At 37.1% G+C, this 21,782-nt stretch overlaps 1 protein-coding gene across 1 annotated transcript in view; it reads left to right on the top strand.

The window, feature by feature from the left end:
- The window catches only part of LOC148878222 ((RS)-norcoclaurine 6-O-methyltransferase-like), a 37,049-nt gene extending 17,789 nt beyond the window's left edge, over positions 1-19,260 (top strand). Inside the window, exons 2-3 of the mRNA XM_088951275.1 lie at positions 17,429-18,545; positions 18,687-19,260. Of these exons, the coding sequence (XP_088807401.1) occupies positions 17,808-18,545; positions 18,687-18,989 (1,041 nt within the window). The 5' untranslated portion in view covers positions 17,429-17,807 and the 3' untranslated portion in view covers positions 18,990-19,260. The remainder of the gene's footprint in view (positions 1-17,428; positions 18,546-18,686) is intronic.
- The last annotated feature ends 2,522 nt before the right edge of the window (positions 19,261-21,782 follow it).

Genomic DNA, 21,782 nt, shown 5'->3' with positions numbered 1-21,782 from the left:
AAGGAAAAATCAGTTAAAATAAAAAGGGTAGGAAAGGCTAGTTAAGCAAAAATACACACGGAAGAAAATGTTAAGAAAATTAAAAATCCAAAAAAATTAGAAAAGAGAAAAATAGAAAAAAAGGGGGAAAAAGAGGAAAAAGAAAAGAAGAAGAAAATATATAATACAAAATTGCTTAAAGGGGAAGGATTAATCATGTTTTCTTTTGGATAGTTAATTAAGAGACAAGAAAAAAAACAACAAAAAAGTAACAAAAAAATCAATCAAAATCCAAAAATAAATAGAAATCATCAAAAACAAAACAAAAATAAAAAAAAGAAGAAAGTGTTAAAATCAAAATTCAAGAAAAATCATCAAATCTTAAAATAAAAAAGATAATAAATAAATGATAAAATAGTAATAAATGAAAATGAGAAACAAAAAAATCAAAAGAAGATAAAGAGACTGAATGGTGAAAAAAAGAGAAATAGGATAAATAGGAAGTGGGATAAAATTAAAGTATATATGAGATGTTGGACCCACAAGTGTGACAACATAAAAAGATTAAAATCTCAAAAAAGTAAAAAAAAAAAAGAAAACAAATACAAAACAAACAAAATAATAAAAGATATATAAATCAGAAAATAAAAAGTCAAGTAAATAAATAAATAAACAAAATGATAATAATAATGAATACATGAAGGTTGAGATAAAAACAAAAAGAAAAAAATACAATAATAAGTTATAAAACAAAATAAAATATAAAAAAGTAAAAAGTAAAAAAATCAATAAAAAATGAGAGGGAAAGAAAAGGATAAGGACACAAAGAGAGGAGATAATGAAAAAGAGAACAAGGGAGATTTCCCATAATATAATGAACAATAGTAATTTTCAAACAAGTTGTAATAAATAACAAGAGAAAATTTCATATAATGTTTCAAGAAATTAAAAAACAAATAATAAAAAGTAAAAGCAAGTGTAAAATATAACTAATGAAAAATAATAAAAAATAAAAAAAAGAAAGAAGAAAAAAAAACACAAAATGGCAAAGAATGGTAATGTAAATGGGTCAAGTAAAATAACAAAATGTTCCTTTGTATGCTTTGATGAAACATGTAAGTTGTTAATGATTGGCTGCATTCTTTCTTAAAGTCGAAATAAAAAAAAATAATAAATTGAGTTTTTCCTCTCAAACTAGTGATAATCCAAATAAACTGCTTAATGCAAGTGTTTTAATCTAAATCATGTTTTTCCTCATTTCTTTGTGTGTTTTGGAAATATTTTCCTTTTTTATGCCCTTCATGATAGAGGTCCACTTCGTTTGCATCGTACAACATTTTGCATTTCCTTTAACCTAGTTGGCTATAGAGGCATTAACGACTTTTCCAGCCATAGAACAATCCTAAGCCACTATCCTAAACTGCTTCTCCTTACCATCCCTATTTTGCTCATTCCCGTTCTAATGCAATTGGAGACTAAACATCTCTCATGCTCAACCCCTTAACACCCACCTTTCCATCAATACCCTTGGACTCTTTGGTTAGACAACTAGCTCTTAGTATTCTACCCCTTTATAGGTGGCCGACCCACTCACAGCTTCATGCATATTTCTGTCTGCCTAGGTGTTCACCCTATCTGGTTTTGAACTACGAGTAGGCTGGTTTTACTGTTGTTTTCTCATTGTTTTGTTGTCATTTCATCTTTTTCTCACTACATAGCCCTTAGCATATCCCGCCTTAGTATCCTTAGGTAAAACCTCCCACTACATAGCCCTTAGCAGTTTTCTCATTCCCTTTAGTTATTCAATTTTTAATAAAACAAAAAAGAACAAATAAAACAAAAACAACAAAAACAAATAAAAAAGAAAAGAAAGATTGATTTTCCAATCACATTTTTGAACTATAGGAGTTTCTTTAGGATCATCGCATTTAGTTCCAAAAGAGTTTAGACGTTGATTTAAAGAATATCATGTCATCAAGATCATATAACCCTGGAGAATTGCAAATTTGCTTCGACCAAGTCCTTTTCAAATCCGCTTCCTTGAAAGTTCAGATTGTGTATATTCTACGATTATCATCAAATGCTTGAACATCGTATTGTTCAGTGTATTCCTCTTCGGCTTACAATACAAAATCTTATTGACGTTGGAATCTATCATCCTTAGCGGCATACCGTGAGTTTGGGTCATTTGGTTTTGTGTTCTTTTTTCTCTTGTTTGTAGTCAATGTTGTGAATAATTCAAACTACATTCGGTCTGATCCCTTACGGGGGGTGCGTAGGTAGCCTCGGTAATGGCGCTTGGGTTTGATTAGGATAATAAAATAAAAATAAGTCTCATAATCATGTGAATTTTGTGATCAACCATCTTTACTTTCAAATAATATTTCCCAATCTTAAACTCCTCTTTACCTAGTGAACAACCTTAGGTTGCCTCCCTAATAGGTTCCATTACCACATTGGCCATACATTCATTGCATGATTTTCTCGTATTTCATTCGTGTTGCCAACGACACACACATACACATGCTCTTTTCGATTTTCCCATTATTCTATTGCATGCATACTTTATCCCTTATTCAAAGTCTAAAGCTCCAAAAAGGTGAGAGAAAATCTCAGAAACAAGAACAAGATAAAGCTAATCCAAAGTTCTGGATATGCTGTCATTGCTCTATAATAATGAAAATGAATCAATTAACTTTTACCTAATAAAGGTATCGATTCGTTTTTTCATCATTTCATTTCACAATTTGCATAATAAGTTCAATTTCCTGGTTTGTTGCTTTGATTGTTGTTTAGATGTTTGTTTTCGTCATTTTGATAATAAAGTAATAAGCTTTAATAAGAAAGGAGATTGCCCAAACTTGGAAGGAGACAAACATGCCACTTCCTTTGAGAGGATTGCAGGAGAGCGTCTTCCTTTGATAATGAAGTTAAAATAAGCCTCAACAGCATAACATTGTGAAATAATGATTGTTAATCAAGGGTTCATCGATAGAAATGACTAAGGAAAGGGGGTAATTCTATCGGAACAGTATCCATTCCCAAGCGCATTCATAGATAAACCCATCATTGATAGCTCAAACTGGGGTAGTCATAAGGTTGAAGTCATTATGATGGGGTATGCACTCCTTTTGATATGTTTCCTAAGCCAGTATAGAATACATGCATCATATTTACGTAGTGCTTTGCTAATGAATTTAGGAAAGGACCGGAGGCCATTATCAACTGTTTATTCCCCAGATGTTCCAATTTAGCCCGTTGAGCTGATTTCACTAGATCTTCTTCTTTGTTAAACCAAGCAATTCCCAATGTGCTTCTTTCCAAAGGGTTAGGAGAAAATTATAGAAAAAGGGGAGAGAAAAAAGAGAATAAAAAAATAAAAAAGAAAAAAAAGAAGAAAGAAAAGGGGAAAAGGAATCATCCTCATACGAGCAATTTTAGAGTATTCAAGTTTTGAAGATGTCAAATGGCATAACTACCATCGAGTTCTTGGAACTCAAATTATGCTCGACATATAGTTCTTTATTATTTGTTATGCATTTGATGGAGAAATGATGGGAGGCCCTCTTTTGGTTGATTTCTTTATCCATTTTCATCAAACCCTCTTTACTATTCATTTCGCTAGTTATCATTTTGAGCTTTTGTGGGAATCATTCTTTCAAATAAAAAATGGGAGAATCTCATCTGTGCATGTGAGAATCTCAACAAAAATGGGAGAAGAAATGAATAAAAAATTTGGGATGAATGTGCATAATTGAGGAAAAAGAAGAAGAAAAATAGAGAGAAAAAAAAAAGAAAATGAAGCATTAAAAAAAATTAGGGTGACCATAAAAATTTGGGGCAAATGTGATGATCGAATCAATGAGATATTGTTCTGTGGTGACATTCATTTCGGTTTTTATTTTAACCTTACCCATTTACATTTCCTTGTATAATAAAGTCCTCCTTGATCACCTGGGTGCATGACCCACAATACTTAAAGACTTGAAGAGGATTTTGTTTCATTTATGATTACTGAAGAAAAATAAAAGTACAAGAACATAATTTTAAATAAAGCTTTATAAATTGATTCGAGCATCTGATATCCATCAAGTTTCTTATGCCTTTTATCAATTGTTTTAGAACCCTTGTCGTAGGCCATGTTTCGTCTTAGTTTGAAGTCCTCATCGATCTTTAAGAAATTGGTAATTAGCACTAGATGGACTTGAATGGGTTGGCCAAAAAAAGGGAAAAAGAAGAGAAAAGTCGAGTTTGGTGATCCTCTAAAACTAGGGGTAAAATGGTTTAAAAAAAAATCTCTTCGTAAAAAAGTTGAGTACCAAAGAAGGTGAAATGATCAATCTTTTAAAGCGCATTAAGAGTATTAATCAACCCAATTTGAGCAAATTTAGTTTCACCTCTCTTTGGAAACTTGCAATCAACACCCATTCAGATGAACCATAATCTTCTTTATGCAAAATTGAGTAATTATCTCATTTATGAATTATCTTTCTTAATTGGTCCAAATTGGGACAAACCCCCCTCCCATAGGTGTTTCTTGATGTGAATCTTTGATCAATAATCAATGTATATCTAATGTTTATGTCTTTCGAATTTAAAATATATTGATCATTCCGTTTTGGGGAGGTGGTTACTTTTGTCTCTTATCCAAATCTGGCAAGAATCCGTAAGGAAACTCTATCTTTGAGCATTCATTATTTTGAATCATCTGAATGTGACATTTTGCATATCATCTCTACTGTATTTGATTTTTTAATCATACATCATTTTTGTTTACAAGAAAAAGGATGCATTGTGTTTTCTTGATTGATCGACCAATTAAAATTTTTCTTTGAAAGCCATTCATTATGTGAAGATTTCTGTTCTCAGTTAATTTTGCCATGCTTTTTAAAATCATCTAGTTTCTAGATAATCATATCATTTTCCACACTATGGTATAGAAATCAATATTTGATCATCATATTTGTTTCAAAATCCCTAGTGGCATCAAAGTATGTTATTACAGCATCAAGGCACCAAAGTCCTTTGTAACAGAGTATCAATGTTTTATGGATAATTGCATCGCGGCCTAACATACATTAGACATGGAAATCATTTGTTTAAATCATGAACTTCTCATTTGAATTATGTCAATCTCAAAGTCCCTCGTGACAATAAAGTCCATTACGACGCTAAAGTCCTTCGTGGCAGCAAAGTCCCTTGTGGTATTAAAGTTCGTTCCGGTAATAAAGTCCCTCGTGTACTAAAATCCCTTGTGGCAATAAAGTCCATTGTGGCATCGAAGTCTACTATATCATTAAAGTTCTTTGTGATTTTTCCTTATGAAAGTATTCATTGATTACGCAAGGTTTTTGATACCTAGGAGGGATTGTTTTTGTAAGATAAATGGTTTTCACATTATGAGTTGCTTTTAATATTGTTTTTGATACCTTGATTTCGTAAGGTTTTTACCTAGGAGGGGTCGTTTTCCCAAAAAGAAACCAATTTTCATTGAATTTACCTTGAATTTGTAAGGCTTTTATCTAGTAGGGATCATTTTTCCCTAAAAAGAAATAAGTTTTCACTTAATTTACCTTGATTTCGTAAGGTTTTTTTAACTAAGAGGGGTTGTTTTCCCAAAGAATAGCATATTTCTCGACTTTACCCTTATTCTGTAAGGTTTTTACTTAGGAGGGGTAGTTTTCTAAAAGAATCGTAGTTTTTGCCAGTTTACCCTGATTCCGTAAGGTCTTTGCCTAGGAGGGGTAGTTTTTGCCAGTTTATCATGATTTTGTAAAGTTTTTACCTAGGAGGGACAATTATCTAAAAGAATCACATTTTTCGCCATTTTATCCTGATTCTATAAGGTTTTTACCTAGGAGGGACAATTTTCTAAAAGAATAGCAGTTTTTGCCACTTTACCTTGATTTCGTAAGGTTTTTACCTAGGAGAGGTAGTTTTTTTTAAAAGAATTGTAGTTTTCACCAATTTACCCATGGTTCCATAAGGTTTTTACCTAGGAGGGCAATTTTTTAAAAGAATTACAGTTTTTATGGAATTTATCTTGATTCCGTAAGGATTTTACCTAGGAGGGGCAATTTTCTAAAAGAAGTGTAGTTTTCACTAGTTTACCTTGATTCTGTAAAGTTTCTACCTTGGAGGGGCATTTTTTTAAAAGAATCGTAGTTTTCACCGAGTTTACCTTGATTCTCTAAGGTTTTTACCTAGGAGGAGTAATTTTCTAAAAGAATCATAGTTTTCATTGAGTTTACCCTAATTCCATAAGGTTTTTCCCCACGAGGGGTCATTTTTCTAAAAAATATAAGTTTCATCGAGTTTTCCCTGATTCTGTAAAGTTTTTATATAGGAGGGAAAGTTTTCTAAAAGAATTGCAGTTTTCACCGAGTTTACCCTAATTCTGTAAGGTTTTTACATAGGAGGGGGTAGTTTTTTAAAAGAGTCATAGTTTTTGCTAGCTTACCCTGATTCCATAAGGTTTTTACCTAGGAGGGGTAGTTTTTTAAAAGAATTGCAGTTTTTGCCAATTTACCTTGATTTCGTAAGGTTTTTACCTTGGAGGGGGTAGTTTTCTAGAAGAGTCTTAGTTTTTATTAGTGTACCCTGATTTTTGTAAGGATTTTACCTAGGAGGGGTCGTTTTGCAAGAAAATAGCAGTTTTTACAAATATACCCTGATTCTTTAAGGTTTTTACTGAAAACGAGTCATTTTCCCAAAAATATAGTGGTTTTTAAAATTACCTTGATTCCGTAAGGTTTTTATCTAAGAGGGGTTATTTTTTTAAAAAATAATAGTTTTTACAAATTTACCCTCATTCTGTAAGGTTTTAAACTAGGATGGGTCGTTTTTTCCAAAAAAAAAAAAAAAAAAAAAGGTAAGTAAACACTTTTCACATTATAAGTTTCTTTTAATATGGTTTCTGATACCTTGATTTCGTAAGGTTTTAGATACGTAGGAAGGGTCACTTTAAGATAAAAAATGATGAATATAGAAGCTTGATGACAGTTCCAACTTCATTTCTAGGTGTATGATATCATGTCCAACAATATCACAACCTTTGATGATTTTGTTATTGTGTTGAAATTCTCCATAATCCTCCAAGGAGTGCAAAGGAAAATAATATCTCAGGATATTATATTAATCATGCATTGGCATCTGTCACACACTTGAAAACATAACACTTTGCATTATTATTTGATTTATCGAGTGTTTCGTCGAAGCTTTCGAGCATAAACTGTTCTTACATGGAATGATGTCTCTCACCTTTCAAAAGAGTAGTTACACTATATCAATCATATGAATTCTGTCAAGTTTCTGAAATGTTTTACCAAGGATTTTAAAATACTTTCTAAAACATGTGTTTGCGTCATGATCGTGCTTTGTGATAAGTTTAAGTATTCTATTCTTGAATTGCTTTGAGTGTTTTGTTCTGTTAAGCTTTTAATGCCTTCCTCTACCGCAAATGTATGGTTTCTGATACCTAAGAGATGTCTTTTTTCCAAAGTGAATAGTTTTCATATTATCAATTGTTTTTATTGTTTTCTTTTAAGACAAATGTACATCGATTCTAAAGGTTCTTGATACCTAGGAGAGGTCACTTTGCCAAGAATAAGATAGCCTACGATGCTGTACGGGAACTCTTATTATTTGCCTTCATCATCGTCTCGCCTCTCTTTCAAGCCCGCTTTTCACAAAAATCTTTATGTGTTTCGCCTGTTTTTTGTTGTTTCGTAGTTAACCTCACCAATCACCTCAGACTACCCAAAAACCCTACCTTGTGAATTTTCATCCAAAACAAACATTGTTTGCCCCTTAATTACACAAAGATTTCATTTCAAGAATCCAAATTAATCGAATTGAGCCCTTGCCAACTCTGCCAATTACCCTTTCAGTTGGGGCAATCCAACCCTGTTAATCAACTCAAATTGTCTAGAAACCCTGTCAAATTTCAATAAAAAATACCCTCACTTACCCCTTTATCTAAATAGATTCTGTTTTGATCAATATCGTTGACCTACACACACAAAACCTACTCTTTATGGCCGAGACCCCTCTTAACCCTCTAACCATCGAACCAAAATCCCCCATCAGTGAACTAGAAGATCAGTTGATTCCTTGGACTAGGTTTGACTCGAATTCATGAAATTACTAAAAACTACCCTCAAACTTCCCAAAATTTATGAAATTGCCACCTACCCTAATATAAAAGTGTGAGCGTTGCAAAACGACTCAGTCATCACCCATCAAATATGGAATTAAAGGTGATAAGAGAGGGATTAGGTTCAAAGGTGGAGCTTACTTGGAATGCTGAACAAGCTAGAACAAACCCTTTTACCAGATCCAAGAAGATCTTATAATATGAAGCTAAAAATGGAGAAAACGTAAAAAAAAAAAGACAAAAACCAAAAAAAGATAGAGATGAAGAAAAACCAGAATCTAGAATACTCATAGATAACTCATTGTTCAATAGAAATTAAAACATTCGTACTAACTAAGCCGCTAAAATCCTTTTCGCCAACACACTGAATTGAAAAGGAGTTAGATCAAAGCACCACAAGCTGATCAAGTTACGACAATGGATAAAAATAATTATATAGATTATTAGAAAGTGAACAACAATAAAAAAAAGTGGCAAAAGAACAACTACAGAGGAATACCGAAGACCTGATAAAACATATCCAAGAATACTTAAAGAGAGGAGATTAACATGGAATCCGACGTATAAATTCAATGCTGTGATTTAAACTTTATATACCAATAGATAGATTCAAAAAGAAGAAAACCAAGAAGACTAGAACAATAATGAGAAAGCAGAACAAGGAAGATAAAATTAACAGAGGAACAAGAAATTATCAGCAACTATCGGAGACGGATGAGAAAAAAAAAAGCTATTAGAAATAAGAAATCATCATAGAAAAGAGAAGCTAACAAAGGAACAGATGAAACAAACTTAAGTTGATTAGGAACCGACTTCTTTCTTTTCTCATTCTTCGAGTATGCGTAAATAAGAAGACGACATGAGAAAGAGGAAGAATGAGAACATTGAGACGGGTTGAAGGATGGTCACTTACTCGCACTCACTCCCGAAACATGGTCAGAGAACGACGTAGCTGAATACCTTGACGAGGATGGAGAAGAATCTACTTCTGGGCTTCAACGAAACCCAAGTTATTTAGCGAAGCTAAAATCGGTGCTGCACAGGAGCTGCGTTCGAATGAAACTTGCTCTGCTGGTCGATGCTGAAGGAGAAATAAGGCTGGGTCTGCTAGTTGTTGAAGAAGGAGAAGAAAGGATGGAATAGAGAAAACGAAGAAACGGAGGAGAAGAGTGGGTGCCGAGCTAAAATACAAGAGAAAGGGGGGTTCTCTTGTTTGCTCCGCTGTTGATCCGAGTGGAGGAGACGATGAATAGTCCCTCCCACCTTAACCTATTCGATTAGGGCAAATTGAATGAATCAGCTCCTTTTTAAGTGGGTTATAGGTATTTTTGTAATTTTATAGAAGTTTGGGGGCAATTTTGGTAATTTTTGGCAAGTTGGGTTGAACCGGTTTTAGAGACTGAACCGGGTTTTTGGGTTAATGATGGGTGGTTCTGGGTCAAGAACGGAGGGTTGAGATGGGTCTAACCTTAGATGGGGGTTCTTTGTGTGAAGGCCAACAAGATTGGTTGGAATAAAATCTTTTTGGATGAAGAGGCAAATGGGGGTAGTTTTGAATGAAATTTCATGGGGTGGGGTTTTTGGGCATTCTGGGTTGATTGGTGAGGTCAGATTGGCTCGAACGGGCCTGAATTGGGCAGATTTGGAAAATGTGCGGCACCGACAAAGGGTTGAAATCAATTGATGACAGTTTAAGTTTCAATCAGAGAGAGTGCATCCCTGATCATTTACTTTGTCTGACAAAGGGGCTGATCTGTCATTATAATCACCAACTTAGATGAATTCTCGGGCTGTCCCAATATATCAAAGTTTTGACCCCCTCTAAGGATCTCACTGGTTGGCATATCAAAGACAACCCAATCCGATACCTAATGTAGTATCAGAATTGAGTTTAGGAGTTGGGTGTAACATTTCAGTTTTGCCCATCTATCTCCAAAGTTTTGGTCAATACTAAAATTTTGGTCCAGTTCAAGGTTTCAAGAAAACCTACACTACATGTACCTTAGGTCTCACCCTGGTGGCTGAGACAAGCCACCCCAACCAAATTGGTGGTACATCAGTTGTCAGCCTCGGCAAGATAAATCTCCCCAGATCTATCTAATGGCCGTGAAGATTCTAAACTAACACAAGTCTCATATGTGTCCAGTTTAAGGGTATTGCACAGAAACACACCATAATAACATGAATTAAATATGTACTTAGTCATTTACAATAAATGTCATAATGTACATTATGCTGATTGGAGTTAAGGGCATACACTGTCTAACAGCTCCCACTTGCACTTAGGTCCAATCGGGTATAAGTCAGAGTCTCATACTTTTCACGTGTTTCTGAAATACTTTCTGTGTTAGTGGCTTAATCAGTGGGTTTGCTACATTTTCCGTTGATGTTACATTCTGAATCAAGACGTTCCCTTTTCCAACTATCTCTCGTAGTACATGGTACTTCCTCTCAATGTGCTTTGACTTTGAATGCGCTCGTGACTCCTTAGCCTGAGCAGTGGCTCCAATGTTGTCACAAAATAGTGGAATGGGTGAAGTGGTGGAAGAAACTACTCCTAATTTTTGAATGAACTTCTTCATCCATACAACTTCCTTGGCAGCTTCACTTGCGGCAATGTACTCAACCTCAGTTGTGGAATCTATAGTTGACCCTTGTTTGTTGCTTTTCCAATTAACTACACAGGACCCCATCGTAAATATGTATCCAGATGTAGACTTTCTACCATTTGGGTCTGATTAGAAATCGGCATCGGTGTACCCAAGGATCAGTAGTGAACTACCATCGAATACTAAATAGAACTCTTTTGCCCTTTAAAGGTATTTCAGTATGTTTTCCACAGTAGTCCAATGCTCTTGTCCTGGGATAGATTAGTATCTACTTACCACACTCATGGCCTGAGCAATGTTTGGCCGAGTGTACAATATGGCATACATGTGCTTCCTACGACAAAGGCATAGAGAACTTCTTTCATGCCCTCAATCTCTTCAGGTGTCTCGTGAGACACAGTTTTGAAATAGAAATTAAAATTCTTTTCAAATTGGGTACATAAAGACAATCTTTTAATGTAATTATTCATTATCTGAAATACAATTCTACAATTCCTATAATTATAGCTGCAACGCTTGCAGAAGTCCCCAAGTAAAGAATCACTTCACCGTCACTCAGTCTTCTGCTTGTCCTAAACTCCTACAATGTATTACATGCATGAGTAGAAACCCTGGAGTCAATACACCAGGAAGTAGAAGTCACCAACATATTGGTTTCTATGACAAAGGATTCAAAATTACCTTGTTTCTTGGTCTTCAGGTACTGAGGACAGTTCCTCTTCCAGTGGCAAGCCTGTTTGTAGAAGTGACAAGCATCTGATGCCTTGTCCTTCCTCTACTTTTTAGGTTTGCTAGTTTTCTTCTGAGGTTTCTTGTTTGCCTTCCTCTTCTTCTTGCCCGATTTTCCACCTTCAACAAGCATGGCAATGGGTTCATCATTCTCTATCATTTCTTCGGCCCTTTGCAACATATTGTTGAGTTCCTAAAGGCTAACATTTAGCTTGTTCATAATGTAATTCATTATGAATTGATTGAAGGAAGGAGGCAAAGAGTTCAGGATTGCATCAACTTTGGTGACATGATCTAGCCCAGATCCAAGAGCCTCTAGTTCAATGATGTACCCCATCATCTTAAGGCAATGGTCATGAACTAGTTGGTTCTTGTACATTTGTGCGGTCATAAACTTGTTTTAGGATCTTCTGACGAGTAGAACGATTCTGCTCCTCATATATTGTCCTTAGACTATCCAAAATATCTTTGGACACTTCGATCTGATCGAAATGTCGTTGTATTTGATTGTCTAAGGAGGCTATGATATAATACCGGACAAGAGAGTTTTTTTCTTTCCATTCTTGATATTCCTTCCTACGGGCCTCAGAAGCCCTATCACCCGGATGATCCGAAGCAAGGTTTTTAGCAACATTGTCCAATTTCTCGGATGTCAAAATCAACATAAGGTTACGATACCAGTCAACATAATTTGAGCCCTTAAGTTTATTATCGTCCAATAGTTTGGCAAATTGTCCGTTTTCCATTTCTGGTAAAGGCAAAGCAAATATTAGTCCGCAACCTGACTTGATTCGTGTTATCTAATTAGATATGGCTTTTAATCTATGTTTCATTTTCATTTATTCATCTCTGAGATTTCCCTCCTATCTCACTGACGGAGACCGCGAACTATGTCTTTGAAAATGTGGGAAACCACATATGGTGCATGGAGTCAACTGTTTCAACTGCATAACCCCACCACCTTTTAGAATGATCACATCCACTCATTTCATGAGTTTTCCCTTTGGCCTCTATCAGACAATGTTCATTGCCATTTTAGGTTAAACATTTCTGTCCAGTGAGTGCTTACTCATCATATTTGTGAACGCCAAGGTATCATGAGAGAGTCTTCCATTTTAGGATAGGCCCCTCCCACATTGGTTTATGACGCCCCTATCATCTTTTGAAACAATCCAACAGACCCAACAGCAAATGGATAGCCCAATTTTATGGTGCATTTCCTCATTACTGAATGACCCATCTTCATGTTAATGATGGAAGGACTTTAGAGAATTCATCATATGAATCTCCCCATCACATGCACTCGTATTTTAGTGGAAGGAACGAAATATTACGCCCTAGTTTTATTTAGGTCAAACCAATGTGGCTCCCATTGGCTTTTTCAAAGCTAGATTTAAATGGGCCCTAAACGGTTAGGGTTCCGCACGGTTCCTCTTGGAGAGGAAGCTGATGTGAGGCCAACCAAATGGGGAGATCATCCAATGATCTTATGGACATCATGACAATGATGTGCATTCAACCATAGTGTGTGAAATAGCCATTATTGAAATAATCATGGGCCAAGTACTTATGATCCATGTACTTAGCATATCACACATCCATACATCACATGCATGAAATAAATTGATCAAATCAATTAAAATATCTGTAAAATCCTTAATTAATTAGATTAAATCATTATCATCCCAACAAAGCCCATAATGTTATCATATAATATTATCTAGGTACAAAAAGCAGTTCGGCCCATGTAGCTAATTTAGGGCTGATTCAGTCGTTATCATATTAAAATTACGTTTTATAGAGGTGAGCCGAATTAAAGCTTAAAGTGGGCCATCAACCCTCCAGCCTAAATCGAATTAGGGTTAGCAAAAAAAAAAAAACAATCCCATCGAACCAATCAATTTGGTCCAATCAGTTTGGACCAAATTTGTTGTAAATCGGCCCAAGTTTTGGTGTCCAATTCAAGATTTAATTCAAGAACAATGGTATGAAAATACATTAATTCAAGATAATAAAATTATCAAGAAATTAAAATAAGAGGGTTGCACTGTGATTTTCTTGGATATCCTGCAAACCTGCAAAGAACAGTTAATTGTAGATTGCTGAATCGATATCTACAAAATCACAGATCGCAAAACTTGTTTCTACGAAATTTTCTTCTCCTCTGTTGCACATTCCAACAATCTCCAGATGGAAATAAAATAGAAAAACCTAATTTTTCTATTATTACATCGCATCAAATTCCTATACAATTTATCTAAAAATAAAAAAATTACTTACATACCAGAATTGAATAGTAGAGAAATCACAGGGTGTGCTAATCTTGGCACCATAAAGATTCGATCTCCATCACATGTGCAACCCAAAAATTCAAGAAAAATTCATAGAACTATTTTATAAATTTCAGAGAATAATAAAGATTTATTTTCCAGATCATCTGCCCATAATCTGGGAATCAATTCCCAGAAAAAACGCTAACTGCACAAATCGGGTAGAATGCTTTCTGCCCATTTGCGTAGATTCCGATTTGTCCTAATTTGGTTCAAGACTTGTACCTGGCTCTGATACCACTGAAGGGATGGGAGATCCATCATATGGATGGCCAAACCCTACAGGAAGGTTGGGCGAAATTTTTTAAATTTCTTCACTCTCATTCGGGAATCCTATTCCCAATTTAGAAAACTGCATTTTCAAGGTTCGTTCTTGTAACCAAACCGGACCAAATCTAAAACCAAAATAAATGAGGGATATACCTGATACAGAATCCACGCAAGAATGCTCCTCCCAACGTAGGTATTCACACCCAAAGAGAGTACCAAATTCTCCCTCCACTGAAGATGACACAACTTAGAGTGAGGTAGGATCAACAGATAGTTCTTCACCAAGAACTAATGATACTTCAACAAGAATCGAATGGGATAGTAAGCACAAATTCTAAATTGTTTCTTCTAGCAAAAAACAATATCAAGATCGAATCTTGATCCAATCCAAGAGCAAAAGGAAATAGTAGGAAAAAAAAAGAGCAGAAGGCAAGAGCAGTTTAACTGTGTTGTCTTCTCTTTGTATTTAGTGAATGTGTATTTGGAGGTTTGCCCTGCTCTCGTATTTATAGCCTTAAAGAGACAAGTTCCTAATCCCATTAGGAGTTTCCTAATCCAAATTTTTTATTTGGATCTGGACTCTTTAAGTAATAAGGATAATCCCTTATCTTATCTGCAAATAAAGATCAGCCTTCTTAATCAAATTAAGAGTTCCTTTGATCCAAATCTTTATTTGGATCTGCACTATTTAAGTGGATAAGGATAATCCCTTATCTTATCTGCTGATCCAAATCCCAGATTCGCCCTTATTTAATTAATCTAATTAACATAGTTTGAAATGGGCTTTTAGGCCCATTAAGCTTTCAAGGTCACTTCCTCTTTAATGCCGGCTAGCTTAGCTCTCTTTGTATGGTGTGGGACCCTGTCATTGATCTACACATCAGCCACATGGATTCAAACCTAGCCTCTGTTACAAGGCATGGTCGAATTCACTGCTGAATACAGTGAACCCCTGAGTCCATCACTATGGGCTCTTAATGGGCCCAACATTTACACTAAATGGTCATTGGGTCCAACCATCATATGAAGGCCCAAGGACTGTGGGCAGATGTAAGATTGGCCCATCAGGTATAATTCTCAATGGTCTTATACTTAACCTCTCTGCCCATAATGATCAAACACTGCCCAACAAGAGAGGACCTCTCCCTTAACTACAAGGTGCAGTGCTGCACTCTCTATTTACATGGATCCTGGGAATTAAAACCTTTTGCGAACATTTTGAAACCATAATATATATATATATATATATATATATATATATATATATATATATATATATATAAGTGCATCTCCGATCATTCACTTTGTCTGACAAATGGGCTGATCCTGTCACTATGATTTCTCACTCAGATGAATTCTTAAACTATTCCAACATACCCAGGTTTTGACCCCCTCTAAGGATCTCACTGATAGGCATATCAAAGACAGCCCAATCATACACTTAGTGCAATATTATAATCTAGTCTAGGGGTCAGGTGTAACATTCCACTTTTGCCCATCTATCTTCAAGGTCTAGGGCAATACTGAAATTTTGGTTCGGTTCAGTGTTTCAAGAAAACCCACACTATTTGTACCTTAGGTCTCACCCTGGCAGCTGGGACAAGCCACTCCAACCAACTTGGTGGTATATCAGTGTCAGCCTTGGCAGAATAACTCTCCGCAGATTTATCCAACGGCTGTGAAGATTCTAAACTAACACGAGTCTCATATGTGTCCAGTTTAAGGGTATTACACAGAAACACACCATAATAACATGAATCAAATATGTACTTTATTCATTTACAATAAATGTCATAATGTACATTATGCTGATTGGAGCTAAGGGCATACACTGTCTAACAGGCTTTTGTGAGAGAAGTTGATTTTGAAGCCTTGCAGACTACACGAACAATAGTTGTAGAGGGAGGTTCAAGATTTGAGGGTGACTCAAATTCAATGACAGGGTCAAACTTGAGTAGAAGGGGTTATATCAGGAGGAAAACAATACACGAACAATCACCTATTTCTGCATCACCGGAATCATGGACTGTTGATTCTTTCATTGAATACGACTCATTGGTTGAATCACCATTGTCAATTGCCCAAGTTTCATGTAACTTTGATTGCAGCAAAAAGGTAGGTGAATCGAAGACTCTTGAGAATTGAGAATGGGGGAGTTGATGTGTCATTCAAGGACGGTCCATACTCAGAGAAAGAAAAATGAGGGCGTTGGCGATGCAACAGACCTTTAGCGCATGAGACTCGCAATTGAAGGTGTAGAGTTGGGTGAAGATGTGGGGTTCAGGGTTAATGTACGTTGGGGGATGTTGATGCATGTTAGAATGAACAACCCCATTAGAGGCGGCGACAGCAGTGGTGGTAGTGTTGTGGTTAGCATCGTCGGAATCAGATGAGCTAGGACTTGAGCCTACTACCTTTTCCTCATCTTTGTCTTCATCTTCTTCATCTCGAAAGACCATAATTTCAGGAATTGAAGGGAGTGAAAAGGGTTGTTCTTGGTGCATCTGTTGCAGTTGTGGTTGTAATTCTTCCCCATGCTCTATGATTTCGTGGTGGAGATGGTGGTGGTGGTCGTGGAGAAGGGCATCGGTTTCGTCAAGAATCATGAACGATGAGATGATTGTAAACGATTTCAAAATCTACGCTTCATCTCTTTGACTCGCTCTCTCTCTCTCTCTCTAACATTGGGATGTTGTTTGATCGAGGGTTTCTTTCTCCGTTTCTTTTTCTTGTATTTTTTTTTTTGCTTTTTTCTTCCTCATAGGGAAACAAGTCATCTGTGGGTAATCGGTGCCGACGACAAGACTCTAATTTAGGGAAGGGAAACAAGACTTGTTTCCGATGCTGACAACAAGAGCCATCTTCTCCGGCAACGGTTGAGTAAAAAAGGGGATGCAACAATGTTCCAGTGACAGCAACAAGAGTCATCTTCTCGGGCAACGACACTAGTTTCTTCGATTTCAACTTTTTCGACGTCGTGTTTGAGCGTTTATTCCAAATTTTCCAGCGACGCATTCGCTTGACATCACCAGTGTGAGGAGCTGGTTTTTGAAATCTAGGTAACTGCAAGTGTGAATAGTGGTTCCCACTTGTAGAGAAATTATAACTGGGGTCATTTTCATAATTTTGACTAAAAATCCATGCATTGCTCGAAAATAACTAATGGATAATTAAGTTTTTTTATCTTCTAATTGACGGTGCATTAACGTCAAGTACTAAATCGTTATAAAATGAAAATTGGAGTATTAAATTATCCATTTTAAAATTCGAATACTAAATTAACACTCGGCTTAGAATACATGTATCTATAGAAATTTTTTTTCTAATAAATAATATAATTATGGATTTGAAATCAGAAATTTGCATTTGGCTGTCCGTACTTCTCCGTATAAGTATCGGAGATGTCTCTATGTGCGACCAGAACCCAGAACATGCTGTCATGTCGGTGTGAGAAGCGGATCCGGACATTGCCATGCAACTCGTGGCTATCTGCTCGCATTTCTTACTCTTCCCACGTGACATTAATCATCACATCGACAGCAATTAGAGAGTGACACGTAACCTGCTGCTATTTGATTTGGCCGCCCATTAGTTTTAATTTTGATCAAAGAGCACTTACACAGTAATACTCTATAAAGAAAGGGGTTTTTACCGTTCAGTCTCTCCCAAGAGCAAGAGGCCGATTCGATCCATCTCTAAAGCCTTTTGAGAGAGAGAAAAAGAGAAGCGGACGGCATGGAGGACATGGAAGCTCAAGCTCAAGTGTGGAAACACATATACGGCTTCGCCGAGTCACTCGCTCTCAAATGCGCAATCGAACTCGGGATCGCGGACATACTCTACGAACATGGTCAGCCCATGACTCTCTCCGAGTTAGCCTCCTCCATCCCTCTTCCCTCGGTCAGCCAAGACGGATTGTACAGGGTGCTGCGTTACCTCGTCCACATGAAACTCTTCGACCTGCAGGTCGATTCCGACGGGTTAAAGAAGTACGGGCTCACTCCCGCGTCCAAGCTCTTGGTCAAAAGCCAGGAGAAGAACCTCGCATCCTTCGCTCTCCTGAACTTCTACGAGATGGACGCTTGGCACCACCTAAGTGCCGCAGTGGAAGGTACCGTGACACCCTTTGAGAAGTGTCACGAGGGCGAGGACCTCGAGGAATTATTTGGCAAAGACTCGGTGATCAATCGATTGTTGAGCGAGGGGATGACGAATCAAACGAGTTTGATGGCGGACGCGCTGGTGAAGGGCTGCAAGAAGGCGCACATCCTTGATGGAGTAGGGTCCCTAATTGACGTGGGCGGGAGTACTGGGGTAGCTGCGCGTGCCATCGCTAAGTCGTTCCCCAGTATAAAATGTGCGGTGCTTGATCTGCCCCACGTAGTAGCCAACGCGCCCGAGTGTTCCGAGGTGACTTGGATCGAAGGCGATGTGTTTGTATCCATTCCGAAAACGGATGTGGTGTTCATGAAGGTGAGAGTGAGTAAATTTGTATCAACGAATGAATCCCCAATCAGTGTTTTATATACTTTTTTTTTTATTGACCTGGATGATCATCGCTAATTAATTAAGGCTCTGTTTTGTTATTAATTCGTATAATGGTTGCCTGATCAGTCGGTCTTACACGACTATGGAGACGAAGACTCAGTGAAGATTCTGAAGATATGCAAGGAGGCCATATCGGAGAAAGGAGGAAAAGTAGTGATCGTGGAGATTGTCATGGATGTAGAATCATCTTCATCACCATACGAGATTACCGGTGCAAAGCTGAATCTGGACATGTCTATGCTGGTCATACCCGGTGGTAAAGAAAGAAGCGAAGAAGACTGGCAGAAGCTCTTCAAGGAGGCCGGTTACAGCCGGTACAAGATCACGCCCATCGCTGCATTCGAATCAATTATAGAAGTCTTCCCTTGAGTCTTTGCATGTTTTCGTTGTCGTCTTTCTAGCTAGTTAAGTTTTTGATCGCTGCATTCGAATCAATTATAGAAGTCTTCCCTTGAGTCTTTGCATGTTTTCGTTGTCGTCTTTCTAGCTGGTTTAGTTTTTGTTTAAATTTTCGTTGAAAAGTTGTCGTATTAATTGGTAGTTGAGTATATTCTCCAGAGCACCATGCTTTGCTGCTCACTAGCTAGCCTCAAGGAATGACAAACGTAAAAGAAAATGAGAAGAAACTGGTGTTTATTCACTTGGCCAACTTGTATTGCTACGTTAACTTAGTTAAAACCGACTAATGGAATGACACCCAATTTGCGTATAAGAAAATGAAATCGGTCAGCCCTAGAGTTTTGGTAAGTATATCAGCCCGGTGAGACTTAGTGGAGAGGTGACAGTTGGATGTCCTTTTTTGTATTTCCGAACAAAATGTCAGTCAATGTTAATATAATTCCTTCTTTCATGTAAGACGGGATTTGTTGCAATGTGGATAGCTGTTGCTTATCACAATGAAGTTGAATAGGTTGTTCTAAAGAAAGACCAATGTTACAAAGAATGCGCTTGAACCATACTAACTCACTTGTAGCCATGGCCATGGCGCGGCACTCGATTTCTACAGGATCGAGAAATAATAGCTTGTTGCTTGGTTTTCCATGATAGGAGAGATGTTCCAAACATTGTGACATATCTCATAATCGATCTTCGTGCAAGAGGACATGTGGCCCATTCAGAATCATAGTGCAATTAGCGGATGAAGAAAAGAAAATTCCTTGGCCTAGAGCTTATTACAAGAAAAATAGTCCAAGCTAGGCAATAGTCGTGTAAGAGGATATGTGGCCCAGTCAGAATCACAGTAACTTGTAAGTGTGCAATTAGCGAATGAAGAAAAGAAAATTCCTTGGCCTAGAGCTCATTACTAAAAAAATAGCCCAAGCCAGGCAACAGTCATGAAAGAGGATATGTGGCCCAGTTAGAATCATAGTAACATGTAAGGGTGCAATTAGCGAATGAAGAAAAGAAAATTCCTTGACCTAGAGCTCATTACAAGAAAAATAGCCCAAGCCAGGCAACGATCGTGTAAGAGGACATGTGGCCCAGTCAGAATCATAGTAAACTAGGGTGTAATTAGCGAATGAAGAAAAGAGAATTCCATGGCCTAGAGCTCATTACAAGAAAAATAGCCCAAGCAAGACAACAGTCGTGTAAGAGGATATGTGGCCCAGTCAGAATCATAGTAACCTATAAGGGTGCAGTTAGCGAATGAAGGAAAGAAAATACATTGGCCTAGAGCTCATTACAAGAAAAATAGCCCAAGCCAGGCAACAATCATGTAAGAGGATATGTGGCTTAGTCAGAATCATAGTAACCTGTAAGGGTGCAATTAGCGAATGAAGAAAAGAAAATTCCTTGGCCTAGAGCTCATTACAAGAAAAATAGCCCAAGCCAGGCAACAGTCGTGTAAGAGAACATGTGGTCCAGTCAGAATCATAATAACCTAAGGTGCAATTAGCGAATGAAGGAAAGAAAATTCCTTGGCCTAGAGCTCATTACTAGAAAAATAGCCCAAGCTAGGCAACAGTCATGTAAGAGGATATGTGGCCGAGTTAGAATCATAGTAACATGTAAGGATGCAATTAGCGAATGAAGAAAAGAAAATTCCTTGGCCTACAGCTCATTACAAGAAAAATAGCCCAAGCCAGGCAGCAATCGTGTAAGAGGACATGTGGCCCAGTCAGAATCATAGTAACCTAGGGCACAATTAGCGAATGAAGAAAAGAAAATTCCTTGGCCTAGAGCTCATTACAAGAAAAATAGCCCAAGCCTAACAACAGTCATGTAAGAGGATATGTGGCCCAGTCAGAATCATAGTAACCTGTAAGGGTGCAATTAGCAAATGAAGAAAAGAAAATACATTGGCTTAGAGCTCATTACAAGAAAAATAGCCCAAGCCAGGCAATAGTCATGTAAGAGGATACATGGCCCAGTCAGAATCATAATAACTTGTAAGGGTGCAATTAGCGAATGAAGAAAAGAAAATTCCTTGGCCTAGAGCTCATTACAAGAAAAATAGCCCAAGCCAGGCAACAGTCATGTAAGAGGACATGTGGCCCAATCAGAACCAGTGTAACCTAGGGTGCATTACAAGAAAAATAGCCCAAGCCAGGCAACAATCATGTAAGTGGATATGTGGCCCAATCAGAATCATAGTAACCTGTAAGGGTGCAATTAGCGAATGAAGAAAAGAAAATTCCTTGGCCTAGAGCTCATTACAAGAAAAATAGCCCAAGCCAAGCAACAATCATGTAAGAGGACATGTGGCCTAGTCAGAATCATAGTAACCTAGGGTGCAATTAGCGAATGAAAAAAAGAAAATTCCTTGGCCTAGAGCTCATTACAAGAAAAATAGCCCAAGTCAGGCAACAGTCATGTAAGAGGATATGTGGCCCAGTCAGAATCATAGTAACCTGTAAGGGTGCAATTAGCGAATGAAGAAAAGAAAATTCCTTGGCCTAGAGCTCATTACAAGAAAAATAGCCCAAGCTAGGCAACAGTCATGTAAGAGGATATGTGGCCCAGTCAGAATCATAGTAACCTAGGGTGCAATTAACGAATGAAGAAAAGAAAATTTATTGGCCTAGAGCTCATTACAAGAAAAATAGCCCAAGCGAGGCAACAATCACGTAAGAGGATATGTGGCCCCGTTAGAATCATAGTAACCTGTAAGGGTGCAATTAGCGAATGAAGAAAAGAAGATTCCTTGGCCTAGAGCTCATT

The sequence above is a fragment of the Nelumbo lutea genome, chromosome 1 (assembly GCF_056320005.1).
Source record: "Nelumbo lutea isolate HS-2025 chromosome 1, American lotus-T2T, whole genome shotgun sequence".
Taxonomy (NCBI): domain Eukaryota; kingdom Viridiplantae; phylum Streptophyta; class Magnoliopsida; order Proteales; family Nelumbonaceae; genus Nelumbo; species Nelumbo lutea.
Note: the sequence above shows the minus strand (reverse complement) of the source record. Positions and strands in the feature narration are given on the sequence as shown.